Raw genomic sequence first — 23,664 nt, 5'->3', positions numbered from 1 at the left:
CTGCCCCTGAGCTCATTGGGCCTAAGTGAGCACCTATGAGGATTCTCTGCCCTGCCCAAAGAAGAGGTCTGACATGAGTTGTGCTGCCTTGAATATGAAGCTTAGCAGTGGGGCCTGGCCATCACATTCTCCAGGAAATTCTGCTGTGTGTGTAAGTTTGAGAACTGCTGGCAGAGCAAAAAGGCTCAAAAGGTAGTTGCTCTTATTTTTGGTTCTATACCTTAGAAATTTGGATAACCAGTAAGTTCCCATTTTTCATGACAGCTACAATCAAATTCACTATAAGACATACTCTTGTTATATTTACTTGAAAACAAAACAAAACAAACCTCTGATTTCAATGCTACAGCAGTGCTTTCCTAGAACTATAATTTTATTTTACATACTTTCAAAGAGCCTTTTAAAGGTTGTTTTAAAAATATCACATCACTTTGCTGCATATGAAAGAAAGGCAATATATAGGTAAAATAAGTGGGTTAAATTCCTCAACCTTCTTCACACTGGAAGTCAGACTCTTCTGACGCGCTTCTTGATCGTGCCCTCACAGTCCTTGTTTTTCCATATGACATCATCCTCTGGCCATCAGATGATTTGGGATTTCCTAAAATAGTGTTCCACTATTGTATCTGCTTTTTTTTTTTTTTTTTTTTTTAGCTCTGACACTGACTCTGCAAATTTTGATCTGTTTGTACAGACAATGATAACCATGTCGGGACCGTCACCTGGAAGACAGTGATTATAAGATGCACCATAATTTTAAACATTTTAAATGTTAAAAATAAAACAAAGTGGTATGGCTTGGAATCAAAGAAATACAGTGTAATTATGGACTGTCTCTTATCCATTTCTTCACTTCTGTTCTAGGGATAATCATGTAAATTGTTCTTTATACAATATTCTTCATCCATTTTCATCTTTTCATAATTATCTTAGTACTTCTAGTTTAGGATTTGGTTATATTTAGGTTGGCATTATCTTTTACTCCAGAAACTTTTTGCCTTACTAGAATATTTTAAATCAAATTTTAGTCTTACGAAGAGTAGCTGATTATGATAATGAATGTGTTAAGGTTCTCCAGAGAAGCAGAACTGAACTATATTTCAGTAAAGATTATTATTTCTCTTTCTCTTATATATATAATAAAGACAGAACTGTAGGTATGATGCTTTTCCATGCTTTTACATTGGATTTACTCAAAGTTTACTGATTTAAATGTCAGTATCATCTACCACATAGCTTGATAGCAACATCCACACTGGTTTTTGAACAAATATCTGAGTCCTGTGGCCTAGCTAAGTTGACACATAAAGTTCAGCATCACAATGACCTTACCTTTATTTATAATTTTAATCATACAATCTGCTGTAGACATCATTTTGAACTTCTAAATGATTTTAGCCTCCTCACCTATTACTAACTACTTGATAGCAAGGGCAGGTTTAAGTTGTCATGCTCTTTTGGGTCTTGGGATGTAAGGTCAAAATGAGGAAGTTAGGTGTACTGATTAATTAATTAATTAAATACTCATTGTGGACTTAAAATCCAGAACATGACACCAAGTGCTGTGGTGAATGCAGAATATTTACACTGTACATTGCCTTGAAGAAGCTTATATTTTAGTTGTTAAAGAAGACAGCCAAGTGAAACATTTAATTGAGTAATCAAATAAGAATAGAAAGTAATAATGCAGGCAGAGAGAGTATTTAAATTTGTATAACTAGTGTATGTTGGAAGACTCATCTTTTCTGTTTTCATAATGTAAGCAAGTTTGCTCTATTGTTTTCTTTAAAAAGACTGAGGAAAGATAAGTGAAGCACCTTGGAAACCATCTATTAGTATCAGTTACAGCAATGGGGCATGAGCACTGAAGCACTTACCCAGAAATGAATGGCAATTTTACAGTGTATTGATTAAAATTTTTCTAAAGAATGAACATTTCTTTTCTAGTTAGGCTTGTGTACATGAATAATTTTGGATAAAGGGTAAGACTAAAAATAATTCCAAATCTCATGAGACACAACTGAAAATCATGTGCGTGATTTAGCAAAATGCCTAATTTATAACAATGGGATACACATAGTGAGTATATGGTTGCATGTATAATTTAGTAAATTTCTGTGGCCAGTTGCCATTCATGAGTATATTTATAGTCGGTATAATCAATATATCAGTTTTGGATGAATTCTTAATTTTTAGGTAGTTTGGAGCTGTTAAGTATGGAAAATATGTTTATGTTGAAGGGAGGAGGCATATTTGTTTTTCTTGTTAGAGTGCCTGATAAGATGATGAGCACTAAAAAAAAAATTACTGTGATTAATTTGTACTGTTTGAGAGTGTCTTTGGAGGTTGTATGCTGGTTAACTTCAGGCTGTGATTCTAGTATGCATTCCATTATTGTTTGTTAGAATGAAAGACAAAAATAGTTCTTTTCCTTTCCACATCTATAAAAGGATTGGTTTCATGGTGAAGACGGTAGTGCCGGGTAGATAGTGTTGTTAAAGATGTGGAAGGACTTTTGAGAAGGATTTTTAATTTTACCAGGAAGTAAACTTTTTAAACATATAAGATTTTGATTAATTTCTTAAGAGGGCATATTAGGTAAAGGCTATTTGTATTTTATTTCTTTCCAAAGTTTATCTTGTAAATTTAGCTAGCATCTAAATTAAAGATCTAGGAACAAAATGGCCTTATCATTTCCACCTTCTTAAGAACTTACAGTTACACATTTTATATATTATATGTAATATATATTGTAAATATATGTATATATATTACACAAATTTCCTAGCTTAGCAGTTGAAGACATATTGATGATATATGAAGTAGGTCCGTGAAGGAGTTAAAAATGTGCCGTCTCAAAATATGCTGATTGTTCAAATCACTTGAGGAACTGAAACTTCAGAAAAGGCCATTTGGCTTATCTTTTCCTATGTGTAGTGAGCCATAAAGATTCTTTTAGGAGGGACAACCTGCACATACCAAGGCCAGAAAATATCCTTGATCATCATTGGGCTGCCAGTGAACCTGAATAAACAAACTCTGAAGTAATCCTTATCTTCCACTACTGTCTGCTTCCCTCTCCCTACCATATATCTCTTTGTGGTGCCTCTAGAATTTTACTGCCTTAGTCCATAGATTCATCTGTCCTGTGATTGTTTCAGAAATGTATTATTTTTTTGTCTTAAGAGTATAAAAAAAATCATGCTTTGGTCACTTCTTCAAACTTCATTATCTTGGGAATCTCTCCATGTATGTATAAAATCAGTAAAATGTGTGCCTTTTTTTCTCTTTTTAATTAGTTCTTGTATTAATTGGGTTCCTAGGTCCAGCCGAAGAGTACACATGAGAACTAAGGGCATTAGAGGAGAGCTTTCTCTCCCCTACTCTGTTCATTTGCCTTTTTCGCTATGGTTTTCTAAATTTTGCATGATTCTTGAACCATATTTTAATTTTAATGGAATATAGCTTAGTCCAGAGAAGTTTGAAAGCCGTGAGAAATTTACCTGATCAGTACAAGTGAAATTTTTTTAAATTCGAAAACCTTCTAGAAAGCTGTATCTTTTTGGTAGGGTAGTTCAGCTTTAATTCCTGTATTTCAGACTCTGTATTTAAGATTGGAGAATATGTAAATTAAAAGATTTTTTTAAGCCACTGCCTAGGAGCCAGCTGTTTCATGGAAGAAACATGTGTGGAAATCTCTCTTGTTTCACTTGAGTTGTTGCATTTTATGCAAGGACATTTTGAAGTACTTTTCTTTATTTAAGAGCAAAATAAAAAAAATGGAACCAAATTCGTTATCATTTGTTTTGGTTAGAACCTGGTTTAAGCAAAAGGAGAGCTATATATATATATATATATATATATTACTGAAAATTTCAGGGATCTTTCAAAAGTTTGTTGTCTTTCTGTCTTTCTGTCCTGTCTCCTTCCTGTTGACTTTATCCCCATCTTCTTGCAGAGCAATACGGAGACCAGCAACTGAAGGTATCTAGTCTGGCAGATTCAAATCCAGCTCAGTAAAGACCTATGTCCTATGTTCTTTTAGAATTCGAAAACCAGTTTTCGGCCTGCCACTCACTGGCCTTAGATCCTGTGTTCACTTCTGAATCAATTCCATGGTCAAGAGAATGGGAGGAGCGGGCATTTGGCACAGAGATGGAAACACTGCTTGGGATGCCTGCATTCTGCATTGGAGTGCTTTGCTTGAAGTCCAAATCTGCTTCCAGTTCCAGTGTCCTACTAATGTGCACCCCAGGAGGCAGCAGATGATGGCTCAAGCATTTGGATCTCTGGTACCCACTTGGGAGACCCAGACTGAGTTCCCAGCTTCCAGGCCAGCCCCAGCTATTTTGGGGATTTAGAATGTGAACCAGGGGCCGGCCCTGTGGTGCAGTGGGTTAAAGCCCTGGCCTAAAGCACCGGTTTGAGACCCAGCTGCTCCACTTCCCATCCAGCTCTCTCTTATGGCCTGGGAAGGCAGTAGAAGATGGCCCAAATCCTTGGGCCCCTGCAACCGCATGGGAGACCGGAAGAAGCTCCTGGCTCCTGGCTCCTGGCTCCTGGCTTTGGATCGGCGCAGCTCTTGCTGTTGTGGCCAGTTGGGGAGTAAACCAGCGGATGGAGGACCTCTCTCACTCTCTTTGCCTCTCCCCTCTCTGTGTAACTCTTTCAAATAAAATAAATTAATTAAAAAAAAGAAGTGAACCAGCAGATGGAAGATTTCCCTGCATCTGTCTTGGCTCTGCCATTAGGAAAAAAAGAGAGAATGGGATTTCATTATTGTTTTAGACCAAGTAATCTATCTATCTTTTGAGCTGAGGTTGACATCAAACCCAGCTAAAGCAGTTGGCTTAATATCATGAGGATAATGTTTCAGAGGAAATTCAGATTACTGTTAGCAGGAACTAGATAAATGTAGGCTGTGGCAAAAATTATACATGTTCAAAAAATCATTGCACCGCTGACTTTGTGTTTAGGTTGGTATATCTTTTTTAGAAACAAAAATAGTAATTTCTGCAGCAGTAGCATGTCTGTTAGAGGGGCCATTTAGTTAATGATAACAGTAAGTTAAAATAACAGAGCCTTAAACAAAGTAGAGATTTATTTTCTCTGCAGGAAGGCCATCCAAGACTGATGAAGCATTTCTAAGACAAAACAATATCATGTTGAATTGCTACAGCTACTGTAATAGCATTTGCATTCCAGATTGGAATGATGAAAAGCAAATATATGAATGTGCACTGATTGCATACTTCTCTGACAAGGTGTTTTACTGGGAAGTCTTACTCAAGAACTTCTATTCATTGGTCGGAACTTGGTTACATGGCCACATACACTGGGGAAATGTAGCTTTTTATTTAAGCACAATGGTACCTCTAAAAAAAATCCAGTAGGTGTTTTATTAGTAAGGATTAGTGAATGACTATTAGGTAGGTTTAAAGCTCATAAAAATAGATGGAAATCTAAAGGGTAAACCTATAATATACTCTGAATTTGGTAATATGGTGTGCATTGAATAAGTTCAGACAATGAGGTCAATGGAAAAGCTAATGGTGATTCTGATGTATTTCTTAGATGTTTGACAATATGGTAATGCTCTTTATCAAGATAAGGAACATAAGAGGAATACCAGGTTTTCAGGGGAAGTTAAAGAGTTAAGTTTTAGATAATTAGAAGTGTAAATGCTGGCATTAAATGGCATTTGGCTGATGTCATTTGTTCAGCAGCTAAACAGCTGCACATTTTTGACATCTATTGTGCATTTTCTGGCAAAGAATGGAAAAACTGGTGGTTTCAGTAATTCTCCACTTCTCTGTACCCCTTCTTTAACCTTGTGGTCCAGGTTGCTGAAACCTGGGGAGAGAGTTCAGTCCTAGGTACCCTCAATTCCTGCTGTATAGTTTAGAACAAGAGAGGTCTTTGTTGTTTATTTAAGCATAGATTGTTTTGAGAACGAGCGGTTTAACTCTCAGGTGTGGTACTTTTCCTTGAAGGATGAGGGAATGGGAGGAGGTAAATAGATTAATAAAAAGTGGATGCACGTGTGAAAGTTAACAGAGTCTATCACATTGCTAAGGAGCAGCTGAGATTTTTTTGAGGCTACCAGAGAACTATTTAGAAATGCAATGTCATCTTCTAGGAGAAATGTACCTAGTGGTATTTTTGACGCTACTTGAATTTTGATAGCTATACTATGAGATAACCTCGTCTTCTACTTTAATAGATGAATTGTACCTGTTTACTTAAACTTTTTTCAATTTACTCATGATGGGAATACAAATATTAATAAGGAAAACCTCTATAAGGTATGCTGTGTTGTCTTACTTACCAACCTCTACTTTCTCATGACATACTAAGCTAAATCCCAAAACAAGAAGCTCCATAGAGCTTAGTGAGCATTTGGTAGGAGTGGTATAATTTAATCGTAAACATTGCATAAATACTAAGCAAACTAAGGCCGATTTGAAAGATAAATAAGTACTGCATCAGCAGTAGGTACTGTTGCTCAAGGTCAATGTTAATTCTGTTACCAGAAAGAATAAATAGTTCTTCTGTTTATTCTTACAAGCTATTATCAGGTGTTTCAAAGTGGTTAATCAAATGGTTGTTTCAGGTCTAGAAAACACTACAGATCTAGCTTTGGAGAATACACACAGCCCAAGGAAGGGAGACAAAGTGACTATGTTCAGAGTAAGTAGCTTTTCTAAAAACCCTTTTAATTGGCACACACAGTGAGTGGTGCCAGCCAATGTATTATTGTTATAAGAGTTGTTTGAATGATGTCATTTGTTCACCAGTCATGCAGCTGTGCATTTCAAAATCTTTTGTCATTTCTTGGCAAAAAGCATAGAAATAGGATCAGTTATGCTTTACAAGGGATCTTTCTGTGTTCAGTTAAAGCCATATTGTTAATAAATGTAGAGGTTTTCCTTAACACTTATCTCTGATCACTAATTCTGTTTTCTTATTTGCTTCAGCCATTCTTTTCTTCAAATATGAAGAGGACTGAAGTCCTCTTACCACTCAAATTGATCTCTTTCTGTAGGCTATATCTTGATGAATGGAGCCATCTTCAGGCCGGCGCCGTGGCTTAACAGGCTAATCCTCCGCCTTGCGGCCCCGGCATACCAGGTTCTAGTCCCAGTTGGGGCTCCGGATTCTATCCCGGTTGCCCCTCTTTCAGGCCTGCTCTCTGCTATGGCCCGGGAAGGCAGTGGAGGATGGCCCAAGTGCTTGGGCCCTGCACCCGCATGGGAGACCAGGAGAAGCACCTGGCTCCTGGCTTCGGATCAGTGCGATGCGCCGGCCGCAGCGGCCATTGGAGGGTGAACCAACGGCAAGAAAGGAAGACCTTTCTCTCTGTCTCTCTCTCTCTCACTATCCACTCTGCCTGTCCAAAAAAAAAAAAAAAAAAAAAAAAAAAAATTCATGGAGCCATCTTCTACCCAAATCCTGAAGACCGAAATCCACAAATTGTCTGAAATTACTTTTTCTTTTTTTTCCCTTTGACAGGCAGAGTTAGACAGTGAGAGAGAGAAAGACAGAGAGAAAGGTCTTCCTTCCGTTGGTTCACCCCCCCAAATGGCCACTACGGTCGGCGCTGCACCAATCCGAAGCCAGGAGCCAGGTGCTTCCTCCTAGTCTCCTGTGCGGGTGCCAGGGCTCAAGCTCTTGGGCCATCCTCCACTGCCCTCCTGGGCCACAGCAGAGAGCTGGACTGGAAGAGGAGCAACCAGGACAGAATCTGGCACCCCAACCAGGACTAGAACCCGGGGTGCGGTGCTGCAGGCGGAGGATTAGCCAAGTGAGCCACGGCACCAGCCTGATTACTTTTTCTTTCTTGAGAACCCGCGTCCTGTTGCTGTTCTGTAGTAGCAGGATTCTTTCTCCCAATGTCTGCTGCTTCTTTCTGTGATTAAGCATTTGTCATTTTTCTCTTGGAATTCTGTAACATCCTCTTAAGACTCTATCTCCACTCCTGCCCCCACAGTAACTGCCGGTGCAATCTGTCAAAAAAAAGTCTGGATTTTGTTACTCTTCTTGGAGTCTTTCAGGGACTCCACATTGCTGGTGCTTACGGATCAGGCTAAGTTTCCAGAGTCGGATTTAGAACACAATACTTCCAAGGAGATACACGTTGGCTCAACCAAAAGTATTATAGCTATTTTATTTCCACCTATTATTTGAAAAGGCTAAACTATGATATATGTACATTTATTCTTTATTGTAAACATCATCTCTTTGGTATGTATAAACACAGGCAGTCACTCTCTGTAGAACAGGGCTTGTTACTTCATCCTTCGCCTTACTCAACAAGTATCAGACTTGGTGTTTATCATTCCCATGTGGATCTTCATACTTTTTATTTCATGTCCATTAATTTCATAGAAATCTATGTACTTATGTTATTTAGTATAACTTTAAACTTAATGTAAATGCCATGCTATATATATTTTTTCAGTTGTTTCTGATCTGCATGGTTTATGCAGTTGATCATGTTGGTCTAGTTCATTTCACTGGTGCACAGGATTTTCATTCTAGAAGAACCACTCTAGGCCGGCGCTGTGGCTCAACAGGCTAATCCTCCGCCTTGCGGCGCCGGCACACCGGGTTCTAGTCCCGGTTGGGGCACCGATCCTGTCCCGGTTGCCCCTCTTCCAGGCCAGCTCTCTGCTGTGGCTAGGGAGTGCAGTGGAGGATGGCCCAAGTCCTTGGGTCCTGCACCCCATGGGAGACCAGGAGAAGCACCGGGCTCCTGCCATCGGAACAGCGCGGTGCGCAGGCCGCAGCGCGCTACGGCGGCGGCCATTGGAGGGTGAACCAACGGCAAAAGGAAGACCTTTCTCTCTGTCTCTCTCTCTCACTGTCTACTCTGCCTGTCAAAAAAAAAAAAAAAAAAAAAAAAAAGAACCACTCTTGTTGATGGTGATTTGCATTCCCATCTCCCCTCCTCGCCCTCACGACCATCTGCGTTGTTCTGGTTGTCCATGGCCTTTTCCGATGATGTTCCCAGGCTTCTGGCCTGATACATGGGAATAGGTGTGTATGATTAATCTCTGTCATTGCTGTTACTCCTCATAGGTTTAATGATTCTATTGTATTACTTATTTATAAAATGAATGTGTTGGTTGGCCAACACTAGTAGCTGATTTGAAGTAAACTGTCTTTCCAGATTAGCAAATCTCATCTCACAAGCAGGATTGCTGGCAACAGGAAGTGAGATCCTTTGCAGCAAACTTCTTTTCCAGCTGTTCTCCAAAGCAGGTTTTGAAAGCAAAACGAGGGCCCTGCTTGGAAAATACTTTTTCTTCCAACTGTTGCTTAGTTCGGTGACTGCTGAGTCACCAGCACAGCTCTGCTTCAACACCACAGTGGGGAGGGAATAGACTGTAGAAGTGGTATTCACCCACTTTCCTGGCACCTGCTCCATGTCACAAGCCATTGGCTCTCTTGTCCAGTGGTTCTCAAATGTTAGTGCATCAGAGTCACTTGTAAGGCCTTTCAGTGGATGGGCCTCACCTCTATATGTATGTTGAGAAATTCTGAGGCTGGCTTTGAGAATATGTATTTCTAAGAATTTTGCAGATGCTACTGATGCTACTGGTCCTGGTGCCATACCTTGAGAAGCACTGCTCTAGGTTAGTGTTTCCCAATCCTTTTCATTATTTTATTGGCTCTGGACTCCTTTAAGCATTAGTATATAATAATTTTTTTTTAATTTTTAATTTTTTTTATTTTTGACTTTTTTTTATTTTGACTAGAACCTGGGGTGCCGGCACTGCAGGCAGAGGATTAGCCTAGTGAGCCGCGGCGCCGGCCTAGTATATAATCTTGCAAACGCATGAATTTTAAAGTCATTTTATAATTTCCTAATTTGCTGATGTTATAAAGGGATATAAGTTAACAAATTTGTAGCAGCAATATATATGTATATATATTTTACTTTTTTTTATTAAACTTTTATTTAATGACTATAAATTTCCAAAGTACAGCTTATGGGTTACAATGGCTTCCCCCTCCCAAAACTTCCCTCCCACCCACAACCCTCCCCTTTCCCGCTCCCTCTCCCCTTCCAATCACATCATGATTCATTTTCAATTCTCTTTATATACAGAAGATCAGTTTAGTATATATTAGGTAATGATTTCAACAGTTTGCCCCATATAGCAACACAAAGTGAAAAAAAATACTGTTGGAGTACTAGTTATAGCATTAAATAAGAGTGTACAGCACATTAAAGACAGAGATCCTACATAATATTTTTTTTAAATTAATTAATTTTCTATGCCCTTTCCAATTAACACCAGGTTTTTTTTTTCATTTCCAATTATCTTTATATACAGAAGATTGATTCAGTATATAATTAGTAAAGATCTCATCAGTTTGTACCCACGCAGAAACACAAAGTATAAAAATACTGTTTCAGTACTAGTTATAGCATCACTTCACATTGGACAACACATTAAGGACAGATCCCACATGGGATGTAAGTACACAGTGACTCCTGTTGCTGACTTAACAATTTGACACTCCTGTTCATGGCGTCAGGAATCTCCCTAGGCTCTAGTCATGAGTTGCCAGGGCTATGGAAGCCTTTAGAGTTCGCTGACTTTGATCTTATTCCGATAGGGTCATAGTCAAAGTGGAAGTTCTTTCCTCCCTTCAGAGAAAGGTACCTCCTTCTTTGATGGCCCTGTTCTTTCCACTGGGATCTCACTCGCAGAGATCTTTCATTTAGGTCTTCTTCTTCTTCTTCTTCTTTTTTTTTTTTTCTTTTCCATGATATCTTGGCTTTCCATGCCTACAATACTCTCATGGGCTCTTCAGCCAGATCCGAATGCCTTAAGGGCTGATTCTGAGGCCAGAGTGTTGTTTAGGACGTAGCAGCAATATATTAAACATAGTGGTGGTCCAGAGCCTTGCTACTCAAAATGTGGTCTGAGACCAACATAGCTGGGGACTTGATAGAAATCCAGACTCTCAGGTCCTACTGTCGATTTCCTGATCTGAGTATGATCTTTTATTCTCAGGTAATTAGTATGCACATTAAAATTTAGGAAGCACTGGTCCAATCCTAATAATATTGAAAACAAACATTTTAACTTTTGGTGCCAAAAATGTTGATGGTACATATTTCACTTTTATTCTCCTTAATTTCATATAAAAATAACATGGTATTTTGACAATAAAAATAATACAGTTGTCAAAATTAGTGTTAGCGTTGTTTACTACCTGTTCCCCTCACTGGTCGTATGATAGTTTGTACTTTCTAGTTCTTAGGTAGGGTCATGTGAGTACTTCATTCCAGTGGACGTGTCACTGTTACCTGTACGAGAGCCCCCACAACTCTCTGTCCTTCTGGAATACTGACACTGTTTAGATGATGGCTGTTTTAATAGCCTGCTTTCCTGTATGACTCTGATATACAGAGCACCCCTGCCAATTGTGGTGGGTGTGCAGTGTGATCAAGAAATAGGTCTCAGGAGGTAGACCTTTGGCTCCACAGTTAATGTGCTCACATCTCATATTGGAATATCTGGTTGAGTACTGCCTCTGATCCTGATTCCAGCTCCCTGCTGATATGCATCCTGGGAGGCAGCAGCTGTGATGGCACAACAAGTTGGGTCCTTACCACTCATGTGGGAAACCTAGATTGAGTTCTTGGCTCCTGACTTTTACCTGGTCTAGCCCTGACAGTTGTTGGAATTTGGGGAGTGAACCAGAGAATGAAATCTCTTCTATGTATGAAATAAATGATTAAAAATAGTTCTTAATAATTTTTAGCTCCTGAGATGTGGAAGTTTTTTTTTTTTTAATTGCAGCAAAATGTAGTCTTTCATGACTCATGGAGTTTTTTATCAGATTCTTCTTTTTTTTTTAAATAGCTTTCATTTTATTTGTAAGGCAGAGAAAAGGAAGAGAGAGAGAGGGAGAGAATGAATGAATGAATGAATGTCTTCCCATCCAGTGGTTTACTTCCCAGATGCCTACTATAGCTAGTGCTGGGCTAGGCTGAAACCAAGAACCTAGAACTCAATTCCAGGTATCCCATAGAGGTGGCAGGGACCGTACTTAGACATCATCTGCATACAGGATGTGAATAAGCAGAAAGCTTGATCAGAAGTTATGGAGCCAGGACTCAAATCAGGCATTCCAATATGGGATGTTTGGTATCAGTGGTGACTTAACTGCTGGGCCATATGCCTGCCCCTAATAAAGGTTGTTTCGGATGGGTTTTGAGAACTGAAATGCCATATAATAGGATGCAAAGTATGGAGTTAGGGTAGGGAGTGAGATAGATGCCAGAAGCTATGATACTCCAAGGCCGGACTCAAATATAAAATTTGATGGGTTTTGGAAGCAACATATTAATGTTGACAGAATCTTTTGTCACTTATGTGTTGATTTTGTGAATAAGTAATACATATGTATGGTACTATAAGGTGTGAATATAAGTAAGTTTCCCTTAGCCCTGTCTTGGAACCACAGTAGGCCACCACCGCCGTGTGCATTTATCTCATATGTTCTCCTGTTGGCTTACCCAAGTGACAATATAATTTGTACACATTTATATACTTTTTTTTTCACATAAAATGTGAAAGTGATACATTGTAAATTATATGTGATTTGCTTTACCTCTAGGGCTCCATGACAATCTCTCCTAGACCCAGACCTCATCAGTGAATTGATTTATTACTCATTATCTTAGTTGCAATAAAAAATACCACTGATTAGGTAATTGATAAATAATAGAAGCTTATTTCTCATAGTTCTGAGAAGTTCAAAGTCAGTACACCAGCAAGTTCAGTGTATGGTGAGCACTGCTTTCTCTATTCATTTCCAAGTGTCTTGCTGCTGCTTCCTCTGAAAGGGAAACACTGTATGTCCTCAGTGCTGGAAGGGATGGAAGGCATCAAAGGCTGAGTGCTGTTTTGAAGCCTCTTTTATTAGTACCTTAATCCCATTCATGAGAGTGGAGGCCTCATGACTAATCACCTGTTAAAGGACTTGCTTTGCTTCTTAATACTGTTGCACTGGGGCTTGAGTGGAAATATGAAATTTGAAGACATAAATGTTTAAGCCACGGTACACATTAACAAATGCATATTGAATATTGAGCCAGGTACAATTCCAGGCTCTGGGAATGGAAGAATAAAAACAGATAAAAACCACCTTCTTCAAAAAGCTTATCTTCTTGGAATGACTGTGGTTATGATCAGTTTTTTTTTTTTTTTTTTTTTTTTTGACAGGCAGAGTGGACAGTGAGAGAGAGAGACAGAGAGAAAGGTCTTCCTTTTGCTGTTGGTTCACCCTCCAATGGCCGCCGCGGTTGGTGCGCTGCGGCCGGCGCACCGCACTGATCCAATGGCAGGAGCCAGGGACTTATCCTGGTCTCCCATGGGGTGCAGGACCCAAGCACTTGGGCCATCCTCCACTGCACTCCCTGGCCACAGCAGAGAGCTGGCCTGGAAGAGGGGCAACCGGGACAGAATCCGGTGCCCCGACCGGGACTAGAACCCGGTGTGCCGGCACCGCAAGGTGGAGGATTAGCCTAGTGAGCCACGGCGCCGGCCTATGATCAGTTTTAAATAGAGGTCTCTATAATAGGCCATATGGGGGAGAAATGAATTTCTTCAGTCGTGGTCAGAGGAAGCTTTAAGGGAAAAATGCCAAATTTTAACTGGATTGTAAGTGGTTGTGGTAAGTTTAGCAGTAATAATTGAGAAGAAAGTGCACTGTGGCACAAAATGTATTTAATTATTTGACTCTTTTTCAATCTTGTGTATGTATTACCACTTGGAAGGTCTATTTCCAGAACTACAAGTTATTTGAAATTTTGGGAAATTTCTGAAATATTTCTGAAAATGAATTCTTTGTTTCTTAGAGATCAGTTTCAGCTGATATCCTAATTCCTTTTTCTCTGTTTAGTTGAACTAGACATAAGGATTTTCACAGATTAATTTTATCTATTTATCCCTTTTAAAATTAAGATTTGATTATTTATTTGAAAGGTAGAGTGACAGAGAGGGAGAGAGACAGGAAGATCTTCCATCTGCTGGTTCACTCCCCAATGGCTGCAGTGGCAGGGGCTGTGCCAGGCTGAAGCCAGGAGCCTGAAATTCCATCAGGTTCTCCCATGTGGGTGTCAGGGGCCCAAATACTTGGGCCATCACCTGCTGCCTTCCCAGGCTCATTAGCAGGGACTTGTATCTGAAGCAGAGCAGTTGGAAATTGAGCCAGCACTCCAAGATGGGATGGTGGCAATGCAAGCCCCCTGGTCCACAATGCTGAGTCTTGTCTTTTTTTTTTTTTTTTTTTTTCGAAATTGTTGCGAGAGTTTTTTTGTTAGTTTTATCTTTTTCATATCATTTTAAATGTGTATGTTATAATTAACTATTTATTATAGCTTCAGTACCCTTATGTGCTTACAATAAAGGTTCTCAACCTTGGCAAGTATACTTGAATCATTTGGAGAGCTTAGCTTTAAAAATGCTAGTGGCTGGGGCCCACCTTGTGTTGGGATGCAGCCTGGGCACCAGGATTTTCAAGAACTCCTCAAATGATTCTACTTTGAAGACAAGGTAGAGAAAACACTGGCTTAAAGTATTCTTAAAGGCACCTGGAACATGATTTCTGTTTTTGGAAAGCAGGTAACTATGGCTCAACTGAGTGACATGATAAATCTAAAAATCTCTTGCTTAGCATAAAATGAAATAATTAGGATTGGGATAGTAGAATGAAGTCTTTGAGTTTGTTAAAGTACTTTTACCAAACCATTCAGTAAAACATATATGTGTATAGATTAATTCTACGGGCTCTATAAATTCTCCTGTGCATGAGGAGAGGGATGAAAATATATAGATTAAAGTTGTTTGCCTCATCATTTAATTCAGAAATGAACAAATCTGTAATTAGGGCCTAGTAGACTAAGGCAAACATTGTTTTCAAGCTCTTGTTGACTTTGTCACCTACTTTCAATGTACTGTTACTGTAAAAGGGACCTTTGTTTACTCCAGTAACAAGATGTTGGACGAGAATTTATAAACACAAGTGGTTGCCTCCCTGAGGTATCAGAGGCCCTCCAGAAGGAAATCGAATGGAATTCAATCTGCTACTATTCTCAAAAGCGGTCTAGTCTATTTCCAGATTGGAATTGGGAATTATAATCCATTTAAAAATGTTTACTGTAATTTCACTGTTTGAAGTTTAGTGAATTCCCAAAACACCACCATAAGGTATAGTCTGTACTGTGACAGAATGGAAAACTTCTTGAATGTCTGTATATCTTATTAACAAGGTGGCTGAAAACAGTGAAATTCAATGAATGGAGAGAGTCTAGGTTTTATATTTCTAGGCTGTGGGTCCTTGATTTTATTTAACTTATCTATCCTCAGTTTCCATATTTGGAACATGGGCTGAGAGGATACCTAATTTCAAGGTTTGTTCATGAGATAAACTATTTCAAATGCTTATTACAGTGCATGTCCACAGTTGGACTATAATAAATCATATTTCTCATCTTTTTTTTTAAAGATTTATTTATTTGAAAGGCAGAATCGCTTCTCGGCCTTTTGGCTAAGATCAAGTGTGAAAGGCAGAGTTACAGAGAGGCACACGCAGAAGCAGAGAGAGAAAAGTCTTCCATCCACTGATTCATTCCCCAAATGGCTGCAATGGCTGGAGCTGGGCCGATGTAAAGCCAGGAGCTTCTTCCAGGTCTCCCACATGGGTGCAGGGACCCAAGCATTTGGGCCATTTTCTACTGCTTTCCCAAGCCATCACAGAGAGCTGAATCAGAAGTGGAGCAGCCAGGTGTTGAACTATCATCCATATGGGATGCCAGCACTATAGACAGTGGCTTTACCTACTAGGCCACAGCACCGGCCCTGGCCCCAGTATTTCTCGGTTTTAATACTGAATTTTATGAAAAAATTACTCTAGTAAAAATGGTACCTGAGATCAAATAAAGCTCTAAGATTTCTTTAATAATGGATTTTATTAATAATAATGACTATTGAGGATGAATAGGAGTCATAATTTATGTAGCTGAATTTCTGATATACCTTCTGATAACCCCCTGGAAACAGTGTTGATATCATACCTTTGTTTATCATAATGAGCTTTATAATTTTTATTGTGTCTAGAGACATTTTACAAGAACTGAAAGATTCTTATAATATGAATGGGAAATTACAAAGTTGATAGTGTGGACTGGACAGTGTAAGATATTCAGAGTATAAATGCCTAGGTCCATACATACTTGTACAGTGAAAAATATAAGCAAAGTATAATACAGACCGTGATGAGATGTAGCCAAAGCAAATTAGTTCATTCATAAATACACATTTATTGTACTCCTCTGTATGTCCAAGCAAGATTGTTGTGCTTATGAATCTTCCCATTTTCTGCCCTTCAAAGTTGTTCTCATTTTTTTTTTAATGGCCCAAGTCAAGTGTGGCCTACTTTATGGAGACCTTCCCTCTACCCATTAAAAAGGAATCGCTTGTGTGCATTCTCTGGACACGAGATCCGACCTTGGCACTCCATTCACGGTCTCATATTTAAAGCAGTGCTGCTGCTCTGTTTCAGGGACTGCCTTGAAAGGTGTCTGGGGGAGGGGTGTCTGACATCAGAAGGGTCCTCAGTTTAATCTTCACTCTGTCACTTTCCCTGTAAAGACAGGCACCATGTTGTCCTTTCTGAGCTCAGTGTAAATGTAAATACGATGCATGACTTAATAAAACTGTCTCCCCAAGACTAAATGCTCTTTCAGGACAAGGAACCATCACTTAATAGTTAAAAAGTTTGATAAATTGATTAAAAGATATCATTGAGGTAACATATTTAGCTTTTTTGTTTTTTGGCTTTTAAAAATAATAGTGTTGGGATATATCCAAAAAATTCCATGATTGTTGTTTTCTAAATGACTTTGTTTTCACAATCCCTACAGGTACCTTCTTATCCCATAACTTCAGTGTCTTGAAATCTGAGGATTCCACCAAGATAATATGATAAGAACTTTCAGTGGTTTGGGGCCACATCCTACTTAGGCTAATGTGGGACTTTGCTTTCCTGAGAGCCTAGTACAGCGGCACACACTGCTTGCTAATTGGATAGGCAGTCATGCCATCGCTGCCTCAAGATGGAGGTAAGCAAATGTAGCCATGTTACGAAATATGAATGTGTTCTAGATCAGCACTGCTAACTTTAAAAAAAAAAAAGTGTTAACAACCTAGATAGAACTTCTAAAGTATGATTTTACTTTGTTTTGGAGGGGGGCATTTGTGTTCCCTGATTTTTTGTTATTTCAGTGATGTTTGGTTGTTTTACATTTCTTTTAAAGTTATTCAGGGGTCCTCTCCCCTGGATCTGAATACAGAATTACCTTATCAAAGCACAATGAAAAGGAAAGTCGGAAAGAAGAAAAAGAAGGGGATCATCACAGCAAATGTTGCTGGGACAAAGTTTGAAATTGGTAGGTCTCCTGGGAAGCCCGGGACTTTTGTAATTGTGGGGAAAGCTGGTCTGGTGTTGAAAACAATGTAGCATTTCAGAGAACTACCTTTTAAAGCCTTCTATAGATTTTGCCATATTAGAGGGATTCCTTTTATGTGCTGTGGAAGGTGCTATGCTTCAAAAGATGCCAATCGCTTTCCAAAATTTCAGTTTCAACAAACATGTGATTAAATTATTTAGTTGAGAGAAAAAAAGGTTAAATACCTGACACTGTATTTTTCTTTGAAGTCCAACATTGTCATCTGTCTGAGCTTTGACTCACATAGTAAAAGGAATTTGTCTGGAGCCGACCTTACATATTCAATGTAATCTTTTCCACTGTTCTTGTAAACCCTGGATGTTTCCAGCCTCACCTGTTTGCATAAGCACAGATACCTCAGTGCAAGTGGCTCCTTTTACTCCCTTCCTCCATAACTGCCGGGAGTTCCATTTATCTCATCAAGCTCTTCCCAGTTATTTCTGAGAGGCCCTGGATAATGTGCATCATAGAACCCAGGGCTGCTCCTGAGCTGCTATTCTGATTTACCTCTTGGGAGGCAGCTGAAGGGCCGTGCTGCCACTGCTCTCGCCCTCTCTGTGAGCTCTGGGTAGCATGGCAGCTGCTGAGCTCTCGGGATGCCGAGGGTACATGCCAGTCTGCAGCAGATGAGAGAACGGCCCTTTCCCGACTGTTTGGTTTGTACATTCTCAGTGGGGACTCCTTACAACCCCGGATACCACCGAGTCTCTCAATGAAACAGTAAATTCCACACACAATCCTCTCCGGGCTCCCAACCGCACCCTGTCTCAGTCCCTTTTTTTTATGCCTGCTTTCCAGACACTGTTGAATAAAAGGTGCTTTCTTTCCTCCACCAACAATAATCGAGGGCTTCTACGTGTATGGTTATCAGTTCTGTACTTGATCTAAGTTGTCCACACAAATGATAGCATTTCTCCTTATCCTCATATGTAGGGTGCTAGTAAAAAGAAAACATTTTAAGACAGAGCACTGCTATATCATTGTGGTAAGACTCAGAATTCTGTTGGAATCCCAAAACTAACCTAAGTATTTGGCTTATTTTATTCTGTTGAAACCCCAAAACTTGAAATTCATTGGAAGAAAAAAATCAATTTGTTAACTGTGAAAATGTGAGTGTGTTGTGAACATGTAGATCGTTTGTACTACACTTTCCTCTGAACATAAACTTTCTCAGTAAGATTAGAAGGTTGGGTGGACAGGAAGACCAATGCTCAAATCTCTCCTGTGCATTCTGCCTTGTTATTTCATATCCTGGACAAACATAAATGACTTGGTTTTGGGTGCTAAAAATAATTCCAACTACAGAGATAGAAAGTATAGCTTAGATCTGATGACCAGGAGCTATTTTTACCTTTGCTGCTTTTTTTTTTTTTTTTTTTTTTAACTTAGCTCATCATCACAAAGAAGTCATAAAAGAACCTTTTCCTGAATAGAGGTGTTGTCTCAGCTTTGTGTGTGTTCTCACTGTGCAAAAAACAATCACTAAACCCTCTGGCAGTTTTGTGTACCTGTTAAATCTGAGAAGATTGAAGCTAAGGATTTTGGGAGTAACCTAAAAACAATTCTCAGTTCTACTGAGTATAATTTGTCTCAAGGGAAAAATAACTGTTATAAGATTATATTATAACCATTGGATGTTTTGTAAATTAAATGATGTGAACTTTATATATATATGTGTGTGTATATATATAATATAAATATATTTAGGAGAGATGTTTCACACTGAATATGTTTCAGAAGTATTTTAATTCTGGCTTCACTGTTTGCAGTTCGTTTAGTAATAGATGAAATGGGATTTATGAAAACTCCAGATGAAGATGAAACGAGTAACCTTATATGGTGTGACTCTGCTGTTCAGCAGGAGAAGATTGCAGAGCTGCAGAATTATCAGGTGGGAAATTAATCATGACCATTTATGGGCGTGATGAAAAATATTTTCATCATAATTTCCTTTAGAGGAGTTGTTAATATGTTGACTGATACGTTTCGGTTCTGACTCAATTGCCTGTTTTGTTGCTATCCAATTGCATTGACTCTTAGTTTGAAGGCTACATCCTTTTCAAATGTAACTTTGAACCTCTTTCAGTCTTTAAGGAAGAACACACAGGAGAAACTTCTTCCTAAGATGCTGCTTTGCATTGCACTTACAGATGTGTGATGTGGAATAGATTGCATAGGGAGATCAGGATGTGGAAATATTTGGTAATGTCAGCTATATGTTGTTATCTGGCTTCATTCTTTTATTTCTAGAATGTATCAAACATATTCAGAAGAAAATGGACATCAAACTAAAAAAAAAACAAAAACAAGGAATTTTGGACCATTGACATTTTGTGTAGTCGTTATCTATTAATTTAGAGGGCAATACAAAAATTATCCATAAGGAGCAAAATCTGTCTCCATTTTCACTGATTTTTTTTCTATACTGCCTAACAGTATTTATATGGTCAATATAGAATATCAAAAATAATTTGGATTGAATTACTACCGACTCAACACAGAAAATTGTAACTTTACCAACTAAATATACTTTTTAAAAATTTCTTTAAAATTTTGCAATTTTATTCTCTGATTCACACAGATTCTTTAATTATACAAATTCAATGTAAATCATTTAATTTTAAATATTTTACATTACTAATTGCCATGCTGCTGAAACATAAAACTCAGAAGATGGACCTAACTGTATTATAGCGTAAGTGAATATATTCATTAAATTAATGAAATATTAATATTTACCTTTTTTATTTTCCAGAGGATCAACCATTTTCCAGGAATGGGGGAGATCTGTAGGAAGGATTTCTTAGCAAGAAATATGACCAAGTAATCTTCATTTTCTTGTAATAGAGATGACGTTTAAAATTTATGCTGTGGATATTATAGTGCCATCTTTCACAAGGTTACATTGATTTGAGATGTTACTTAGATGGTTAGATGGAAGAGAGAATTTTAGAGCTAGAAGTTTCTTAAAAGTTTCCTGGTTCTAGTCTTTTAGTTTGCAGAGGAGAGAACTAAGGGTCTGAGAAGAGGTTATCTTGAAATATCAAGTTACTAGTAGAGCTGAGTCAGAATCCCAGGACTCTTTTTACTGCAACTTGCCTTCTCTGAGTAGCACAAGTTTTTCTTTTAAACATAAGAAGTTGTCCTTATGTGGTATTCAGCAGAAACTAGTTTATTTTTGGTTAAACCTTGCAGGAACTTTTTTTTTTTTGCATTATATGTGTGTTCCTTGTGTGTACTTATGTTGGTTATTGAATGTCTAGTATACGCCAGGCACTGTGTTAGGTGCATGCATATACACACATACAACTAGACACACGTGTGTGTGCTTACCCAGGGACATATGGGCACATAGGTTTATCTCTGAGATCAATGTTTAGAATGTTTAGAGCAGTTATTTACTTCCATGGGAGACAATTAATAGATAATCAAGTGTTTTACTGAAAGAACTGCAAAATTGTTATTAAGTTTATATTTTTGTTCATTAGTGTTTTTTTTTAAGAATTTTTTTTAAAATTTATTTGAGAAGTAGAGTTACAGAAAGATGGGGAGACTGAGAGAAAGACCTTCCATTGGCTAGTTCAGTCCCCAAATGGCTGCAATGGCTGGAGCTGGGGGCCAGGAGCTTCTTCTGGGTCTCCCTTTTGGGTACAAGGGTCCAAGCATCTGGGCCATCTTCCACTGCTTTCCCAGGCCACAGCAGAGAGCTGGATCGGAAGAGAAACAGCTGGCGGCCATATGGGATGCCAGCACTGCAGGTTGAGGCTTAGCCCACTACACCACAGTGCAGGCCCCTCGTGTTTTTGTTTTTAAGAAAGTTATAGTTTAGCTTAAGAAAGAGACTTAAAAAATATCGGGACTCTAGTTAGTTTAATAAAGTTGTATTTGTGCCATGGACCACTTCGGGTTTTTTCCTCTCTTGGAAGCCCCCCTGCATGCCACTCTGGCTGGAGGTCTTTGACTCTAATAAATCTTGCTTTTTAAATCTCAAAAAAAGATAAAAAAACAATAGTACTATTTCTATGCAAAAGTTAATAATTATGCATCTACTCATAAAACAAATATTTTTCTATGTCTATTCTGTGCCCTAGAGACTGCAAATTTTTATGTCAATGGGATAAATAAGAACTAGTTTTTGCTTGTATCTCCCATTGTAGTAAGGGAGGAATGTTAAGTTGCACAGGACCATTTGATGATGCCCCATTAGAGGTGGGGTCAGTGTACAGTAGAGACCAACCTGGTTGAGGAGATCATTTTTTTTTGCAGTGAGAGTTAAAGTACAAAATGGATACTGAAAAGTGTACAAGAGCTTACTCTTGGAAAAGAGGGTGAGGAGACTAGGCAGAGACAACAGTAGAGGGAAATGTACGGAGTCTTGAATGTATGGAGTGTTTCGGGGATCTTTAAGCATTTTCTTTGGTTGTACAGGATGTTAGGAGGCTCAACTTCAGATGATTCTGGAGGTATATGCAAAGGCCAATCTTTGTATGCCATGTTGATAAAATTTATTTCAGCCTTCATTCATTAATCTCTTTAGTCAACAAGTTATTTTTGTCCTGAGAGAAATGGGAAGTTACTAAATGAGTTTTAGCAGGGAAATAGTGTTTTAGAAAACCAGAAAACCATGGTGGCAGTTGATGAAGACAGAACTATAGGGAGAATGCCCTGTGAGGTTAAGAAATGACGAGCATCTAATAAACCAAAACTGTGTTAGGAAAAATGGGAAAGGAGAATATGTCTGAAGCATAGCCATTGAATACCGCTATGCTGGAAGAATTAAAGATAGGGAGGTCAAACATGTCCAATATGACTCCTAGGATTCTGGTTTATGATATTATGTTGGTATTATGTTTTATTAACAATTGACTACAAGAAGAATGGACTGAGAGGAAAGGGAGTTACTTCTGTAAAGTTTTGAGCCTGTGTTTCATTTGTCATGTAACAAACATTTTATTAAGGCAAGTATTACTGTTTACCAGTGCTGGGCCCTGGGAACATGAGTTTATCAAAAGCAGACTTGGGGTTCTTACAACATCCACCTGCAACTGTGATGTGTGCTGTGAAGCAGAGGCACATAGTTCTACATGGGCGAGTCATAAAGAAAGTTGGTCTAGATAGGGAGCTCTGGGGGAGTTCCCCTGATGCAGTGATGCAGAAACTAAACCAGAACCATCGAAGCAGCAAGGCTAGCATGAGCACAAGGTTACGTGGTGGAAGAAAGCATAGATAGTAAAGATTCTGAATGGTGTCAAGTGCAGCTGCAGTGCAGATGGATGGATGGGGAGCAGGGGAGAGATTAGCTGGAGGGTGATGCTCAGAATTATAGCTTTTATCTTACATACCACAGGGGAGCTGGGGGTGGAGGAGACTGAGGGCAGTGTTAATACGGCCAGATGTGCATTTTGAAAAGACCATTCTGGCTGCTTTGTGGAAAATAGGATTCCGTATTGTTGGACGAGATAAGAGGGATAAAATTTAAAAATGTAGATAAACAATTCTCATCTTATGGAGTCCCTGAATTTCCCCTTAAGAAAAATTATTTTCTATTAGATAAAAAGTTAGGACTTTGTAATATAAAAATAAATGTAACTAATTTACTTACTTAATATTATTTAGTAAACTCCAGACAGAGCCAAGAGCAGAGGTTATCCCAAATCTGCAAATTCCTAAATAAAACTGCATGTCTCTTTTGAACTAGATTATCTGAACAGAATAAGGTATTTCATTTCAATAATTATGCGTAGATTTTTTCCCAGTATGAATGTGGAAGAATGGTATAACTCATATATACCACAGATAGTTTTTGACATGTTTTTCTAATTAAAGCTATAACTTGATCTAATTTCATGTCATTGTTAAATATATTATACATACATTTAAAGGTGTTGGAAACAAAAGCATGGACTGTTAGCATGCTTCCTCAAGTTTTTTTTTTTTCTTTTTGAGGGGGTATATAATTTTAAAACTAGTCCAGATTAGCCTATTTTGTACTGAGATTTAATTTATTGGCTTAATCTGGATTTTCAGATGGAGGTGATAATTATTTCAGATGGAGTTGGTAATGTAACTTTCTTACAGGATTCTCTTAAAAGAGCTCTTAAATTATAATAATCAGTTGTGAAAGCCAA

The 23,664-nt window shown here is 38.5% G+C and overlaps 1 protein-coding gene across 5 annotated transcripts in view; it reads left to right on the top strand.

Annotated features, from left to right (window-relative positions):
- Positions 1-23,664, top strand: part of TTLL7 (tubulin tyrosine ligase like 7) — a 158,985-nt gene that overhangs the window by 35,988 nt on the left and 99,333 nt on the right. For 4 of the 5 annotated variants that reach the window (XM_062193417.1, XM_062193414.1, XM_062193416.1 and 1 more), the window contains 4 exons: positions 16,952-17,149; positions 17,345-17,476; positions 19,306-19,427; positions 20,292-20,359. In XM_062193417.1, the coding sequence (XP_062049401.1) occupies positions 17,125-17,149; positions 17,345-17,476; positions 19,306-19,427; positions 20,292-20,359 (347 nt within the window). In that variant the 5' untranslated portion in view covers positions 16,952-17,124. Of the gene's footprint in view, positions 1-6,613; positions 6,691-16,951; positions 17,150-17,344; positions 17,477-19,305; positions 19,428-20,291; positions 20,360-23,664 lie in introns of all 5 variants that reach the window. The other variant, XM_062193415.1, reaches the window with a different exon arrangement.

Source organism: Lepus europaeus, chromosome 5 (genome assembly GCF_033115175.1).
Source record: "Lepus europaeus isolate LE1 chromosome 5, mLepTim1.pri, whole genome shotgun sequence".
In the NCBI taxonomy this organism is placed as follows: Eukaryota; Metazoa; Chordata; class Mammalia; order Lagomorpha; family Leporidae; genus Lepus; species Lepus europaeus.
This window is presented reverse-complemented; position numbering and strand designations above follow the sequence as displayed.